This window comes from Notolepis coatsorum (genome assembly GCF_963971535.1).
Source record: "Notolepis coatsorum genome assembly, chromosome: 2".
Lineage (NCBI taxonomy): Eukaryota > Metazoa > Chordata > Actinopteri > Aulopiformes > Paralepididae > Notolepis > Notolepis coatsorum.
In genome coordinates this window covers 85,012,584-85,030,430 of record NC_140166.1, presented here as the reverse complement: position 1 = coordinate 85,030,430, position 17,847 = coordinate 85,012,584, and the positions used below count along the sequence as shown (strand labels likewise).

Below are 17,847 nucleotides of genomic sequence, written 5' to 3'. Positions count from 1 at the left end.
GAGTTTGTCTTAGAGACAGCCTATTTCCGCACTGCCGCTCTCCCGCGTTGCCGCGGTCACATGGTCAAATTGTCACATTCTTGCACTCATGACCTGTCATAAAGCAACACGCGTTCGTGACAGGGGAGGGTTGAATTGGATGATACGAAATTGGGATGGGAGAAAAATATAGAAAAGTGGGAGAAAAGGTGGATAAAAAAAAAGAATAAGGAATTCAGTAGCAGTCAAAGACTTTTCAGAACGGTTTCCATCTTGTACAGAGTATGTTTATGGGAATAAACATAACGTTCCAAGGAAAGGTATCCTGTTTCCAGTGTGTCTTTAATTCTTTTGAGACGAATGCATCAAAGGGGGAAGATATCGGGTATCAGCTAGTACGATGAGATAGAGATAAACACAACGCAGAAACTTCACGGAGCCACAGGTGACGAGGTGATTACTAGCTGAGGACCTGAAATCCAACAAAGGGGAGGTGCATGAAGGGGGGGGTCTCGGCTGGGGAAGGGGAGGTGCATGAAGGGGGGGGGTCTCGGCTGGGGAAGGGGAGGTGCATGAAGGGGGGGGTCTCGGCTGGGGAAGGGGAGGTGCATGAAGGGGGGGGTCTCAACTGGGGAGGGGGAGGTGCATGAAGGGGGGGGGGGTCACACACGAAAGTCCCATCGGCATCGTATTGTACAATTCACAAGATGTGTAAAAGCTGTTACATTATGAGTATAGGATTTATATTAAAAGCTGTTACATTATGAGTATAGGATTCATATTAAAAGCTGTTACATTGTGAGGATAGGATTCATATTAAAAGCTGTTACATTATGAGTATAGGATTCATATTAAAAGCTGTTACATTGTGAGGATAGGATTTACATTAAAAGCTGTTACATTGTGAGGATAGGATTCATATTAAAAGCTGTTACATTGTGAGTATAAGATTCATATTTTCTATATGTCTCGTGTCACCCCCCCCCCCCCCCCCCCCTCTTCCCTTCTTCCCCTCTTCCCCTCTTCCCTGTCAGACGTAAACGAGTGCAGCGTGAACAATGGCGGTTGTGCACACGGCTGTGAGAACTCACTGGGTGGGTTTGAGTGCCACTGCCACCCTGGCCACAAGCTGCACTGGAACAAGAAGGACTGCGTGGGTAAGAGTGTAACCCGCGACCCTAACCCGCGCCCCCGGCGCGTCAGCTGTTCTGTGTGCCGCTCGTCCCGCTGACCGCTGCTTTGGAAAGTGTGTGACGTGACGCGGTATGTCATGTCACATGTTGGACGATGACTCTGGACGGGGGGTGTATGGGAGGGGTGGGGTGGGGTGGTGGGTGGGGGGCTGAAACAGGAGATACTTTGAGTTCTGTCGTCCTTTTCTCTTTAATTCTTCGCATCCCGTTTTTGCTTTCTTGGGCTTGAGGGAAAGAAAAAAAAGCAACAAAACACACGTCGAGCTACAGCTGCTGTTTTGACGTTGGAGTCTGTTCCCCAGTCCTTCCTATGCCTCTCCCTCCCCCGTTACAATCAAACGTGTTCTCTTTTTTTTCACCTCGGAGTCTGTTGTGGTTTCTATCTAGTGGCAGAGGGTTCACCGCCTGCGAACCCCCCCTCTAAGCCCACCTTGAACTGTAGCAAGCAGCAGGGGGGAGACCAGTGCTTCCTGACGTGCCAATCGCAGGTCCACATCAGCAGCGGTGAGTCACTTAAGACGTCTAGCCGGTCAGCCGGTCACTTACTTAGTTGGTTATTTCAGTATTTAGCAACATCCTCCCAGATGACATGTTCCCACACGTCCTCTGTTTGCTTTGGGTGACCGGCCTCTTGCGGGGCCTACCTTTTTGTCAACGTCGGTCAGTTAGTCACGGCCCCATGTGCCTTTCAGGGACCGAGGATTCCTACACCGTGACCTGTGGAATGCCTCTGCCCTGCTTGACTGAAGCACAAAGGAACGACAGTGGCTTGTATTGCTTGGGCAAGTACACCCCGTCGCAGATCTGAATCGGCCTCTTATATCTCCACAGTCACACACACACACACACACAACACGGAGGCTTTTTCATAACAACACAGACCTTTTGTTGTAGATAAATCTGCGTAGAAATGACAACGTGTTGTTGCTTTTGTTTGTTCCTTTTGCCTTCTTCGTCCTGCAGGACCGGATATATCGAGCGCTCCAGTGCGCATTAAAACCACGGCCACCTTCAAGTCCGGCACCGGAAAGTGCAACTTGAAACGGAGTCGAGAGAAGCTGAGAGAGACCCTGAACGCGGCTCACTCTGGTAAGGTCCCCCTGACAGATGCCTAGCAACTAAGGATGTCCGATATTATCGGCCTACCAATATTATCGGCCGATATTGGCATTAAAATGTAATATCGGAAATGATCTGTATTGGTTTTCAAATATATATATATATATATATATATATATTTTTTTTTACATTTATTTAACCTTTATTTACCCAGGCAAGCAAGTAAGAACAAATTCTTATTTTATTTATTGTCAAAAGTAAGCATAATGTTGTGTTAATTCCACGACAAGAGATATGTAATATTAATTACCTGAAATTATATCATATATCGGTATCGGTTGATATCGGTATCGGAAATTAAGAGTTGGATATCGGTATAACGGATATCGGTAAAAAAGCCAATATCGAACATCCCTACTAGCAACTCCTCAAAACACATTCAATAAGACTGAAATTACAACCCTTTCCTAGTTACTGGTTATGAATCAATGTGGACGGGTCTTACCTGGAAAAATAACCGTCTCAATAAAGACGAAGCAGACTCGAAGGCTGGTTGAAAATAAACAAAAGAATATAAATATTTGAAAGAGGTTCTGCTGGGAAAGCGTTGTGTTGAATGAATGTCTCTGCACATGGTCCGGCAGTGACGGGGAGAAATTTAATTATCCACAGCGTTGCTTTCAGTCGGGCCTGACCCGATCCAGCCTTTAATCAAACAGGACTTCTGATTGTGGGGTTTTTATTTCTCCAAAGGGTTTCGACCTGGACTAAATTGCCCCCAAAAAGGGAGAATATTCCCATTTCCCCTCATTTTCCCCAGTCTACATACTGATAGCAATTGGGAGAAAATATTGCATGTTTATTGCACACAAAGATAGTCTTACGCATACAATAAAACTTTTTACAAACACTTTCAACTATGCAAAAGAGCACTGACAATAACCATAGTGATTTACTAGTAATTGACATTGGAGTTGTGTTGCCGTAAGTTTCCTTTCTGTATTATGTTAGTAAAATGTAATTTTTGTGTGTGTGTGTGTGTGTGTGTGTGTGTGTGTGTGTGTGTGTGTGTGTGTGTGTGTGATGGCTCTCCCCACAGACAGCAGGTCTCTCTTCACAGAGAACGTCCAGTTCAGCTTCGTCCGCCTCCACTGCTCGTCTGGACGCCGCAGCCGTCACGGCAGGAGGGCGGGGGGCGAGGAGGAGGGGGGCTCCTCTATCACAGCTGAGTTTGAGCTGGACGTGAACCTAGAGGAGGTAACAGGTTGGTCTCTCTGCGCTGCCTGCCTGCCTGCCTGCCTTCTCCTTCCTCTTTCCTCTCTGTGTGTGTGTGTGTCACTAAACAAACCAACGTTTTAAAGTATCTCCTGTTTTGACTTGGCTGAGGTGGTGGGCTCTGGGTTCAGGGGTCATACAGGCTGAGGTGGTGGGCTCTGGGTTCGGGGGCCATACGGGCTGAGGTGGTGGGTTCAGGGGTCACGGAGTTGTGGTGTTCTTTGGGGAATGGCAAATGGAGTCATTCTTAATCCTGATTTACGGTAGATTGTAGCATTAGTCTGTGTGAATGTGTAGATGAGCATGTGTCCGTATGTCTACGGATGTGCCATATGTGGAACGTGTGGGGGTTATCATCATCATCATCATCATCATCATCATTGCGTTCCAAAGGCAGTTGTGGTACGGAGTGCTTCTCTCAGCAGAGAGCTGTGACCTGGGCTGTGTGCGTCGACGCTCGGAGAAGAGGCTGAGGAAGACCATCAGGACGCTGAGGAAGTCCATCAACCGGGAGCAGTTCCACCTCCACTTCGCCGGGTCCGACTACGAGCTGGCCGGAAACCTGGGTCAGCCCCTGGGTCTGCCGGAGCACTGCGGCGCGGGACAGGTGCTGGCGGGCCGGAAGTGCTGTGAGTTGTTTTGGTTCCGTTTTCTTTTTTGACCTCTTCCAAACGTGTACAAGCAAGAGCAAAATGGCCACCGTGTGAATATGGTCAACGTGGGGATCTGATTGAATGAATGAAGTTTATTATTCGGTCTTATTTACAGACAAATCAAACACACCCGTGTGGATTTTTTTTTTTAATAATAATAATAAAAAAGAAATCACAAATGTACATATTCAAGGCAAGCTCACACACTAAATCCAAAATCAACAACCGAAAAAAAGGGATAGGCTGAAGCACGTGCTTATTTTTGCCTAGCCTTTACAAATTCTTAAAAACTAAATATATTTTAATATAAGAAAGAAAAACTAGGGGTGGCGCACCGCATACTGCGATGCAGACCCACGCGGTCGACCCGGGTTCGCCTCCCGCTCCCGGATGGATTCATCGCATGTCCTCCCCCACATCGTCTCCCGTTCTCCCTCTCCTCTGTCGGTCCTGTGACCATAATAAGCTGTAAAAATGCAAAAAAAAGAAAGAAAAACTTAAAATATGCTGCAAGATATACTTTTTTGAAAGAAAAAACAAATGTTTGATAACACAACTTCAACCTGTCACTAAGGCTATTCCATAATTTAACTCCCAAAATTGAAACACATCTAGCTTTTACATTAGTTCTTACCTTTTTACATGTTTTAAGAATACATAACGGGGGCGGCGTGGCTCAGGGGTAGAGCGGGTCGTCCAATGATTGGGTTGGTGGTTCGAATCCCGCTCAAGCCCATGTCCATCCCACTGCCGTTGTGTCCTTGGGCAAGACACTTAACCTACTTGCCTCGTATGAATGTGTATGCATGTGAATGAATGTTGGTGGTGGTCGGAGGGGCCGTAGGCGATGATTATTCGCCACGCTTCCGTGAGTCTGCCTCAGGGCAGCTCTGGCTGCAATTGTAGCTTACCACCACCGGTATGACTGTGTATGAACGAATAATGGACTCTGTAAGCGCTCTGGGGTCACTGGGGTGTCACGAAGAGCGCTATATAAATCCAATCCATTATTATTATTATTATTATAACCCTCTTAAATTATACTTTCCTTCTCTTGGTTGAAAGAGACATTGAATACAAACTGGTAGGCTTTTACTCTTAGCACGAAAAAGGATTTCCAAGGTTTTTATGTACACCATATCTACAGATTTTAATGTGCAGGACTTTATGAATAATGGATTTGGGCGGCTACGTGGCGTAGTGGGCAAGGCACTCGCCACGAAATGCTGGAGACGCTGGGCTTGTCAGTTCGAGCCCAGCACTCCACATTTGCTTTCAGTTTAGCTGGTCGTCCGTACTAATACACATTGGCCGTATTAGGGGGTGGGAAACTGATGGGTGGGGATCGGGCGTTGTGGACAGCGACTCCTACAGGTCGGTTGGTGCGCCTGCGCAGTAGAATCAGGAAGTGTCGGGGGCAGCGTGAGCCTCCCACGCGTTACTCCTCGCCACTGAGAGATCGAGCTGCGCAGGTGAAAAGATGCGACTGCTGTTACCTCAAGTACCGGAGGGGACTTGTGCTATGTATGACTTAGTCCACATTGCAGCCGGCTTGTGGGAGGCAAGAAACAGCGTCCGTGACAGGGGAGGGTTGAATTGGATGATACGAAATTGGGATGGGAGAAAAATATAGAAAAAATGGGAGAAAAAGTGGATAAAAAAAAATGAATAATGGATTTGATCTGAATGAATCTCTGTAGTGGTCTCCTGGAGGTAGAGCTTTGACCAAGGAATATTTTTTTATTCCTGTAGTCTTTTGCGATGAAAGCTGTAGAGCACTGGGACGTTTTTGAACAGCTGATATCAGCTTCTCTTCTCAGCAATTACAAGATAATATAGATATAGACATGTCATTCTTCCCATTGTTGTGACAGCGGGCGGTCAATTTATTTATGGACTGTTGTCACGTTGGTTGGGAAATGAGGAAACGCAGACATCTGTTTGTCCGTTGATGGATGACGAGGTGCAATGGTTACATTTTCATGTCCGTCGCCAAACTGGGCAACCGCTGTAATATTGACAGCGGTTTTTACCAGGTCACTGTTCAGTTTCATACGGTTTCAGCCAGGCAGCATGAAGACACCTAGACTGTTCATCTCTCACACTGAACACCAGCCATATTAGCCAGGCAGTGTGTAGACACTAGGGCTGTCCCCGACTAAGGATTTGGCTAGTCGACTTTGATTGGCCGAAATTAGCCGATAGTCGACTATTAGTCGACTATGAGGGGAAAAAAAGAAAATTGAAAAAATATATATAATATATATATATATTTTTTATCATTCCATTTGGGCTGTGGGGGTGCTTAATGTCTGAAGGAGTTGACGGAAGGCTTCTTGTCCTCTGCAAAAGCATGCAATTGGTCCACTGATGGATACATCTTGATATTTGTCTAGTCTAGTGTGTTCATTAGATGGGTGAAATCCTCTTTCAGTGCCTCTGTGCCTGTTTTCTTAGGCAGCTAGCCTCTGGTATGCGTGCCATTAGCGTTAGCCATGCTTCTAGGCCTCTTTTCTTTTGGAAAGAATGATACAAAAATGTAAATTAAAAAAGAAAAAATTTCTTTTCTTTTTTTATTATTTATAATTTTTTGTTTGTTTTTGCATTCGACTAAGAGGTTGGCAGTTGACTACGGCTCCTTTCGATCGATTAGTCGACTATTCGATTAATAGGGGTCAGCCCTAGTAGACACCTAGACTGTTCATCTCTCACACGGGCGGTTCTTTATGAGAGAGTAGCTCCAAACCACTGCTGTTAGAGGCAGCAAAGGCCCCCGACGGGGTCCTATACACTTCAGAGTAACTTCACAGTCATGACTTTAAGTAATTGAAATAGTCCATGCCAGTGAGATATATTTAGACTAGTTGGTTTAATGATTGGATTTGGAGCAGGTGTTAGCCAGATGACTGCCATATTTGGTTCGCAGACGTGCCGTAATGAGCTGGTTGGAGGCGAGCGAGAGAAGAACAGAGAGACTGTTGTTGGCTCCCCCGGCCAGGAGATCTTCCAGCATCTCCCCAGTATTGGGTGTAGCATGAGGGCCGACGGCGGGCGTTGTGCTGTAGCCGTTTCCCTCCCGTCCTCTTTCATGTGCAGCTCATAATAAGGTGAAAACGTCCATTAGCTTTAATGGCACACTGTCAACGCTATAGCTGGCTGAGATGAGCATGTGCCCCCCCAAGTCGAGGGGCCTCACGTTAAGCTCGCTCCCTGCTTCACACAAGGCCCTAATATTATCAAAGCTGCGTAAAAAGAGGCGAAATGTCCGCTTTCTCCATTGAGGGGCCTAATTGTTTCATATTCAATGACCTACGTTTTGTCCCAGAGAACCCCATACATACAGAGAAATCAAAGTAGGCTTTGTCGCCCCAGTGGTAGCCTAGCAGGGTACGAGCACTGTACCTTTGATGCAGTACGGGGGAGATACTATCTGCAGTGGAAAACAAAGTACCTGATACCAAAAGTGAGTAGAGTCGAGTTGAGCTGGTACTGTGGAGCGGTGGAAAACATTTAGTTTAACATTAGCTACCTAAGTTACAACTAGCTACTCCCATGGTAAAAGTAGCATCAGGAGCTACCTAAGTTACAACTAGCTACCCCCATGGTGAAAGTAGCATCAGGAGCTTCCTAAGTTACAACTAGCTACCCCCATGGTAAAAGTAGCATCAGGAGCTACCTAAGTTACAACTAGCTACCCCCATGGTGAAAGTAGCATCAGGAGCTACCTAAGTTACAACTAGCTACCCCCATGGTGAAAGTAGCATCAGGAGCTACCTAAGTTACAACTAGCTACCCCCATGGTAAAAGTAGCATCAGGAGCTACCTAAGTTACAACTAGCTACCCCCATGGTGAAAGTAGCATCAGGAGCTACCTACGTTACAACTAGCTACCCCCATGGTAAAAGTAGAATCAGGAGGTTAATGCTAGCTTTAGAAAAAGAAAAGTGTGTTATTGTGGATAGCAAAACTGGTACAGTTCTCATACCTTGCTAGGGTAACCTACTACTGGGGCGACAAAGCCTATGTACCTTTTTAAGGTCCACTCCTGTACTTTGATTTCTCTGTGTGTATTTTCACCAACAGTAGTGCAGCTGTTTCAATGTGATGCGGCCTACCTCACTCTTCATGTACACCTCGTATTGAGGAGTAAAGTGACAGGAATGGAAGCTGGCACCCCTAATTTGGTTAGCTTGGTGGGCAAAACGCAACCAATCGAACGGACAACAGCAATCTGAACAATAAAATGCTAAATCTAAAAGGATGGTACTAATTCAGGAGTTCGGTCGTCTCCCTTGATTACATTTCCCCCCCAAAATATGGAACCTCTCTCTTTAAATCAACATTTCTCGTGGGATTCAGGCAGCGCCCCTGGTGGAGAATCAACTCTTTGGTGTCCAGTCATGAGGTATCTATGAGTCAAACCGCTCATCATTTTAAAACGCTGGTTGAGGACTTTTAATGACAAGTGATTGCGGGTAAAAGTTTAAGTTTTCTGGGTTTTCAGGGATATGAGACAAAGGAGCAGTATATTAGTCAGAACATCCGAGGTCCGATTGGACTAAGCCTTACATCACGTGTCCCCTCCGGTACTCGAGGAAGCAGCCGTCGCATCTTTTCACCAGCACAGCGCGATCTCTCAGCGGCGATGGTCTGCGTGGGACTCGGAGGGACACGCCGCCCCCGTCGCTTCCTGATTCTGCTGCGCAGGCGCACCAACCGACCTGTAGGAGTCGCTGTCCACAACGTCCGATCCCCACCCATCAGCTTCCCACCCCCTAATACTGCCAATTGTATTAGTATGAACGACCAGCCAAGCTGATAGTAATGCGGAGAGCTGGGCTCGAACCCAGCGTCTCCTGCATTGGTGGCGAGCGCCTTGCCCACTACACCACCTAGCCGCCCACCGTTTACTTGACTTTAATCCACGTGTCCCGCTGCGACTCTGTGTGTTTTAATTTTTTTTACTCTCATTTCTTAATTCATAAACGCCGGTGTTTAAGCTAACATCATGTGACGTTTAGCTTTTCATGTAGCTTGTTTCGACGTCACCTGTTGTGTCTTCTCTGTGTCTCGACTCTGAAACTAGTTATTCCCACAGCGCCGCTCTCAGGTCATCATTAAGCAGTCTATTGGACATGGCAGGGGTGCAGACATGTAATTTGGGGGGGGGGGGGGGGGGGGGGGGGGGGGGGGGGTGAAAGGCATTCTTAAACCCCCAGCTCCTTAAAGGAGCTATATTTTCCCCCTCTCTCCCCCTCCCCCCCTCTCCTCCCCCTGGCTTAGCTCTGAGTGCAGTGTTAGCCCTTTCACTTCGCCTGCTCCATTGTAAACCCCGCTGGGGCTCTCTCTCTCACTGGGGCTCTCTCTCTCTCACTGGGTCTCTCTCACTGGGGCTCTCTCTCTCTCACTGGGTCTCTCTCACTGGGACTCTCTCACTGGGACTCTCTCTCTCACTGGGACTCTCTCTCACTGGGGCTCTCTCTCTCTCACTGGGGCTCTCTCTCTCTCACTGGGACTCTCTCTCTCACTGGGACTCTCTCTCTCACTGGGACTCTCTCTCTCACTGGGGCTCTCTCTCTCACTGGGGCTCTCTCTCTCTCACTGGGTCTCTCTCACTGGGGCTCTCTCTCTCTCACTGGGTCTCTCTCACTGGGACTCTCTCACTGGGACTCTCTCTCTCACTGGGACTCTCTCTCTCACTGGGGCTCTCTCTCTCTCACTGGGACTCTCTCTCTCACTGGGACTCTCTCTCTCACTGGGGCTCTCTCTCTCACTGGGGCTCTCTCTCTCACTGGCTCTCTCTCTCTCACTGGGTCTCTTTCACTGGCTCTCTCTCTCTCACTGGGGCTCTCTCTCTCACTGGGGCTCTCTCACTGGGACTCTCTCTCACTGGGACTCTCTCTCTCACTGGGACTCTCTCTCTCACTGGGGCTCTCTCTCTCTCACTGGCTCTCTCTCTCTCACTGGGGCTCTCTCTCTCTCACTGGCTCTCTCTCTCTCACTGGGGCTCTCTCTCTCACTGGGGCTCTCTCTCACTGGGGCTCTCTCTCTCACTGGGTCTCTCTCTCTCACTGGGGCTCTCTCTCTCACTGGGGCTCTCTCTCTCTCACTGGGGCTCTCTCTCTCACTGGGGCTCTCTCTCTCACTGGGGCTCTCTCTCTCTCTCGCTGGCTCTCTCTCTCACTGGGGCTCTCTCTCTCTCTCGCTGGCTCTCTCTCTCACTGGGGCTCTCTCTCTCACTGGGGCTCTCTCTCTCTCACTAATAATAATAATAATAATGGATTCAATTTGTACCGCGCTCTCCATTCGTGAGAATCTCAGAGTGCTACAGGAGATATAGACAAATGTTAAATGAATAAAACAATTTAAAATGAATAAAAACAATTAAAAACAATTAAAAATACTAACAACCAGTGAAATGGAAGAACCTAAGAGTAAAATAAAATAAAAATAATAGTAAAATGAATAGAAGTAAAAATAAAAGTAAAAGAAAATTCAGGCAAAAGCCTTGTTAAAAAGAAATGTTTTTAGGCCCCTTTTAAAAACCTCGACGGATTGTGGTGCTCTCAGGTGGATGGGGAGAGCATTCCAAAGTCTGGGTGCGGCAGAGCAGAAGGCTCGATCGCCCATGGAGTGCAGCTTAGTCCTGGGGGCTTTGAGGAGGTAGGCTGTGCCGGAGCGGAGGGAACGTGAGGAGGACTGGGGGGTGAGGAGTTCCTTGAGATAGGCAGGGGCACCACCGTGTACGCACTGGTGAGTGAGGAGGGACACCTTGTACTCAATTCTGTGTTCCACGGGGAGCCAGTGAAGGGATCTGAGGGTGGGGGTGATGTGATCATATTTGCGCACCCTCATCAGGATCCTAGCAGCGACATTCTGGATGGTTTACAGTTTTTTAATGCTTTTACTAGGGATCCCGATGAGGAGTGCATTGCAATAGTCCAGCCTGGAGGAAACAAAAGCGTGGACGAGTTTCTCTGAATCTGCCAGGGTGAGTGAGGGGCGGAGTTTGGTGATGTTACAGAGGTGAAAGAAAGAGGTCTTGCAGAGGTGTTTGATGTGTGTATCATATGTGAGGTGGGGGTCCATTTTCACGCCCAAGTTGGTGACAAGGGTGGAAAGGGGAATGTCCTGACCGTAGAAGGAGATGGTGGTGATGGTGGTTGACCGGACCTGGTGTGGGGTACTGTTAGATTCTGATCAAACTGGCCAGTATCACGTCTTCGTCTGTTTGGCCCTCCATCCAATTCCTCTGCGTTGTGTACTTTTAATGGTCCTGACGTCTCCGATACTGGTAGATAAGATCCTTATCTTCCCCCATTAGTGCAATCCATAAACCATAATACTCCTCCACTTCCGTAAGAATTCGACACTTCGACAACGTGAGATACCTTGTGAGGAAAAGCGTTGTTTTATTTCTCTAAACAGAAACCTCATAATCAGATGTTATCAGATGTTATCAAATTGTATCGTCCTTGAAGAGTCTATTCTAATGATCTTTCGGTGTGTTCAGATTGTCCTTTTGTGATTCAGTCCAATAGTGTTCAGGCCTGTTCGTTAGCCTAAGACCATCCTCGTGGTAGCCGAAGCTACTGATGTCGTGGCATTCTTCCTCCCCCCCCCCCCCCCCCCTCTCTCGTGATGAGAGGAGAGAAGGTCCTCTGTGTGATCTCAGTCCTACTCGCTCTCGGTCAGATTCTAGTCTGAGTCAGATTCTAGTCTGAGTCAGATTCTAGTCTGCTCTACCCGGAAACACCGTTCGACTTATAGGTCTTCGTCGTAGCAACGACGGCCCCCCGCCCCTCTCCTGGTTGTCATGCGACGTGCTGTCATGAAGACTGCTAACCTTTCACACCATTAAACGTTTCATCCACTGTTGCATTAAAGAGGTCACCCCTCTCCTCCTGCTCTGGGCCTACACTCTAATCTCAGATGTTCTTCTAAGGAATTCATAACAAAACCCTCGCTGACGCGGCCTGTGCCTGTGAAATCACTGGTTCCACCACCGTCACCGTCTTCCATGCACATTTCAATCACCGTTTTAGCTGTGGTCATCTCTCCCCAATCTATACATCACATACATTGAAAAAGCACCGTTTTCTCTCAATCCCCCCTTGATTCTTATCACCCCTCAGAATCATAAGACTACTTGGTTTTTCAATTAATTATACACAAAAATAGACTCATAACAATTAGGGCCCCGCCGTCTGCTGTTTTCCTTTTGTTTTCCATTACCCGCATCACACCCAAACCAGAAAGGATAAACAACGGTCATGGAGGAGAGAGAGAGAGAGAGACAGAGAAAAACACAGATTGCAACTTTTCAGACGACACACCTAAACCCTTCGGCCCCCCTATTCGGTACCCCACGTCCAAATCAGAGCGCTCCCTTCCCTCTCTTACAGTACACCTCCCATCTCGGGCCGGTTCCGTCTTCTAGGGCAAGGGCCCCTTTCAGTGACGGCTCCTTTCCTGAGCTGGTCCCCCTCCCAGGGTGCGGTCCCCTAGGCAAAAATGTCTCCCCTGGTCTGCTACTGCTCAGTGTCTCTGGCTGTCCTCTCCACATCTGCTCCTCCACCGCCGCCGTCTCCTCTCTCTCGTCGTGGATGATCTGTGTACCAGGCGTCGGTGCCTGGCCCCTGCGGCTTCCTCCTCCTCCAGTCTGTCCTCCTGGTCATCTCCATCGCTGTCGGTGTCATTCCCCCCTTGAAAGCAGAAACACAACACCGGCAGTCGTCTGTCCATTCGACTTCCCTTGTTTTGCTATTAGTCTACCATGGCTTTGGGCCTGCAGCTCGTTCTCTATATATTTTTTTTCCTCTGCAAGCTCCTATTTGTTCTATTAGTCCCCCACCTTCTCCACACCCATATCTAATCCTACAGGGCTGTTCCCTGTTTTGTTGTCTTCCGGCGTGACACCAGCAGCTAAACGATACCCACTCGGCGCTCTACGTTTGTCCCACGGTTGACCCCCAGCGCGCGCCAGTTCTTTCTGGTGACGTGTCCCCTCAAGACTCTGCCTATTTATTAGGTGTGAGAAGGCCCCACTGGAATTCAAACTCCCTCTTTATTCAATTATTAACCCATTCAAATAACTGCACCATCTTTCTGTGCAATTCTTATTTAATCTCATTAGATTCACTATTGAATCACTCCCCCACTCCGCCACTAGATGGTAGTACAGGCCTCTATCTAAATATTCCCCTATGGGTAATGAAAACTCCCCAGCACTACCCCCCCTCCGCCACTAGGTGGCGACCTACTCCTCCTCCATGGTGTTTTAGTTGACGTGTCACTTCCTGGTTCTTTATCTGTTGTTATCTCCTCGTGGTGCTCACGGCCATTTTGACTCGCTCATAATGGCTACTCTCTCACAAACAAAACGAACGCTGCCCCTCCTTCCAAGGCCTAAAAACACTGCTGTTTTCCTCTCTTTCCTATCCATTATCAGGGGACGCTTTCTCAGACTAATACTCTTGCCTGATCGGACATAATACACACTGGTACAATCTCCTTTCGACTTTCCTTCTGTTATGAAAACAGTCCCGCCATAACAATTTTTCAATCTGATTCAAGCGCCCCCCCCCCCTTTCCTCATCTCGCATTTACCCTCCTTAAACCAAAACTGTGCAGCCTGCCTCGTTTGCTTTTCATTCTCTGTAGATAACACCCTCGATTTTCACCATGGCTCCCTGCTCATATTATTACAGCTGGCATTCTCTGTCGAACTAGAAATGTTTACGTTTACGGATTCACTATCTGTTCGTTTTTATTTGGCTTAAAATCAAAACAACCGTGTGCACAGTGAACTCACATTTTTGATCGGAGCGCTGTTTCCCCTACAGCGCTGGTTCGCCTCCAGACCGCTCGACTCGCCGCTCTCTCCCAGGGCTGGCCGGCCTTGCTTCGATCATGATTCTCCCACACATTGATGACTGTTGTCCACTGTCGCCCCATTATTGAAAAAGTCTTTATCCGTTGTTCTTATCTCTTGCTTTCTGGCTGTCATCAACAACCAACTGTTCCCGTTGTTTTAATCTCTTGCAAATCCGGGTCACGGCACCATCTGTTAGATTCTGATCAAACTGGCCAGTATCACGTCTTCGTCTGTTTGGCCCTCCATCCAATTCCTCTGCGTTGTGTACTTTTAATGGTCCTGACGTCTCCGATACTGGTAGATAAGATCCTTATCTTCCCCCATTAGTGCAATCCATAAACCATAATACTCCTCCACTTCCGTAAGAATTCGACACTTCGACAACGTGAGATACCTTGTGAGGAAAAGCGTTGTTTTATTTCTCTAAACAGAAACCTCATAATCAGATGTTATCAGATGTTATCAAATTGTATCGTCCTTGAAGAGTCTATTCTAATGATCTTTCGGTGTGTTCAGATTGTCCTTTTGTGATTCAGTCCAATAGTGTTCAGGCCTGTTCGTTAGCCTAAGACCATCCTCGTGGTAGCCGAAGCTACTGATGTCGTGGCATTCTTCCTCCCCCCCCCCCCCCCCCCTCTCTCGTGATGAGAGGAGAGAAGGTCCTCTGTGTGATCTCAGTCCTACTCGCTCTCGGTCAGATTCTAGTCTGAGTCAGATTCTAGTCTGAGTCAGATTCTAGTCTGCTCTACCCGGAAACACCGTTCGACTTATAGGTCTTCGTCGTAGCAACGACGGCCCCCCGCCCCTCTCCTGGTTGTCATGCGACGTGCTGTCATGAAGACTGCTAACCTTTCACACCATTAAACGTTTCATCCACTGTTGCATTAAAGAGGTCACCCCTCTCCTCCTGCTCTGGGCCTACACTCTAATCTCAGATGTTCTTCTAAGGAATTCATAACAAAACCCTCGCTGACGCGGCCTGTGCCTGTGAAATCACTGGTTCCACCACCGTCACCGTCTTCCATGCACATTTCAATCACCGTTTTAGCTGTGGTCATCTCTCCCCAATCTATACATCACATACATTGAAAAAGCACCGTTTTCTCTCAGTACCGATCAGCATGGCTTGTGTTTTGGAACTGTTGACCTGGAGAAACCTGTGGTTCATCCACGCCTTAGTCTCCTCCAGGCAAGCGGTCAGTGTGGGGGGTGATGATGGTGTGGATCCGGATATATAACTGGCTCTCTCTCTCTCACTGGGGCTCTCTCTCTCTCTCTCACTGGCTCTCTCTCTCTCTCACTGGGTCTCTCTCTCACTGGGTCTCTCTCTCTCACTGGGGCTCTCTCTCTCTATCACTGGGTCTCTCTCTCACTGGGTCTCTCTCTCTCACTGGGTCTCTCTCTCTCACTGGGTCTCTCTCTCTCTCTCTCAATGGGGCTCTCTCTCTCACTGGGGCTCTTTCTCACTGGGTCTCTCTCTCACTGGGGCTCTCTCTCTCTCACTGGGCTCTCTCTCTCTCTCTGGGGCTCTCTCTCTCTCTCACTGGGGCTCTCTCACTGGGGCTCTCTCTCTCTCACAGGGGCTCTCTCTCTCTCTGGGGCTATCTCTCTCTCACTGGGGCTCTCTCTCTCACTGGGGCTCGCTCTCTCTCACTGGGGCTTTCTCTCTCTCACTGGGGCTCTCTCTCTCTCTCACTGGGGCTCTCTCTCTCTCACTGGGGCTCTCTCTCTCACTGGGGCTCTCTCTCTCTCACTGGGGCTCTCTCTCTCTCTCACTGGGGCTCTCTCTCTCTCACTGGGCTCTCTCTCTCACTGGGGCTCTCTCTCTCTCACTGGGGCTTTCTCTCTCACTGGGGCTCTCTCTCTCTCACTGGCTCTCTCTTTCTCACTGGGGCTCTCTCTCTCTCACTGGGTCTCTCTCTCTCACCGGGGCTCTCTCTCTCTCACCGGGGCTCTCTCTCTCTCACTGGGGCTCTCTCTCTCTCTCTCTCTCTCTCTCTCTCTCTCTCTCTCTCTCCTCTCTCTCTCTCTCTCTCTCTCTCACTGGGGCTCTCTCTCTCACTGGGGCTCTCTCTCTCTCACTGGGGCTCTCTCTCTCTCACTGGGGCTCTCTCTCTCTCACTGGGGCTCTCTCTCTCACTGGGGCTCTCTCTCTCACTGGGGCTCTCTCTCTCTCTCTCACTGGGGCTCTCTCTCTCTCTCACTGGGGCTCTCTCTCTCTCACTGGGGCTCTCTCTCTCTCTCTCTCACTGGCGCTCTCTCTCTCACTGGGGCTCTCTCTCACTGGGGCTCTCTCTCTCTCTCTCTCTCTCTCTCTCTCTCTCTCTCTCTCTCTCTCTCACTGGAGCTCTCTCTCAATTCAATTCAATTCAAATGGGCTTTATTGACATGGGAAACATACGTTTACATTGCCAAAGCCAAACAAAACAAAACAATCAAACAGAAAACAAAAGAAATCAGTACATTACAGAAGGAATTTTTTGTACAGTCTTTACGGTGGTTGTATTCCGTTGGATGTCCTTTTCTTGTCACAGCAGCTCACAAATCTTGCTGCTGTGTTTGCACATTCTTGTATTTCTCCCAGTAGGTATGGGAGTTTTGAGTTATTGTCCATGTTTTCAAAGTCTCTTTGGATGTTTGCAATTTGTGGGAAGTATATGTCTCTGATGTCTTGGTATAGTAGGCAGGTTGTTAACACTTTGAGTGCCACGCCGGGTTTTCCTTTTTACCCCCTGAATGCCACCATCGGCGCCAATGTTAACGTTAATATCGCCTAATCTATGTTTTAAATTATGGCTATGTGTCTAATCTGCCCATCGCAGATTCGAAAAAATCGATAAGTGTATAGATCCAACGCGATACAGTAGAACTCCATGATCAGCGGGGCTCAGAGGCTCCAGAATGAACTGTGGTAACCCCGGCTGGATCAGTGGACTGGAAAATGTGGAGTACTGGATTTTTTTCCCCATCCATTTTCATTGAGTCCATTCCAAAATCCCTTATGTCATCTGAAAGATGATAGGGGGCGCTTTTTTCCACATATGCTCTCCGGCGGTGCTCGTGTATACTCGGGTAGGCTCGCGTGATGCAATATGATTTCAGATCGCAAAAAAAAAAAAAAAATCAGAGAAATCTCGGGAGTGGCTTTCAACCACATACAAATAAACCCGAGATATCTCGTGTGTGGCAGTTAAAGTGTTAAGAAGTGGAGCTCGGTTTCCACCTCATCTTGTGTGCAGTGGGTTCATAGTCTGTCTTCGCTTGTCTTCGCTGTCTGCCTATGGCGGCCTTTCTCGATGGCTAGGCTGTGTTTGCTGAGTGTACCTAGTCAAGGATCTTCTTCGTTTTGGGTCAGTCACAGTGCTCAGGTATTCTGCCACTGTGTACTCTCTGTTTAGGGCCAAATAGCATTTCAATTTGCTCTGGTTTTGGGTTGATTCTTTCCAATGTGTCAGATAGTTTTCTTTTTGTTTTCTTAATTAAATGATGATGATGATGATGATGATGATGATGATGATGATGATAATTTGATTTAGTCCAGTCAGGTTTCTGTCTGGTGGCTCTGCTTGTGTTTGTGAGCAGAGTCCCAGAACCATCTGGCTGAGTGGGCATCTCTCAATGGTCTCACTGTAGGTGAGGGCTTTGTTGTGGAGTGTGTCTGCGTCACTTTCTTTTAGGTGATTGTGGAATTTGAATGCTCTTTTTTGAATTTTGATGATTAGTGGGGCTCTCACTGGGGCTCTCTCTCACTGGGGCTCTCTCTCTCTCTCTCTCACTGGGGCTCTCTCTCTCTCTCACTGGGGCTCTCTCT

The 17,847-nt window shown here is 48.1% G+C and overlaps 1 protein-coding gene across 3 annotated transcripts in view; it reads left to right on the top strand.

Annotated features, from left to right (window-relative positions):
• The window catches only part of scube2 (signal peptide, CUB domain, EGF-like 2), an 86,937-nt gene that overhangs the window by 34,609 nt on the left and 34,481 nt on the right, over positions 1-17,847 (top strand). Inside the window, exons 11-16 of one of the 3 annotated variants that reach the window (XM_084309184.1) lie at positions 1,014-1,136; positions 1,560-1,676; positions 1,865-1,954; positions 2,136-2,261; positions 3,331-3,495; positions 3,929-4,135. In XM_084309184.1, coding sequence (XP_084165310.1) covers positions 1,014-1,136; positions 1,560-1,676; positions 1,865-1,954; positions 2,136-2,261; positions 3,331-3,495; positions 3,929-4,135 — 828 coding nt within the window. The remainder of the gene's footprint in view (positions 1-1,013; positions 1,137-1,559; positions 1,677-1,864; positions 1,955-2,135; positions 2,262-3,330; positions 3,496-3,928; positions 4,136-17,847) is intronic. The other 2 variants (XM_084309186.1, XM_084309185.1) reach the window with 2 other exon arrangements.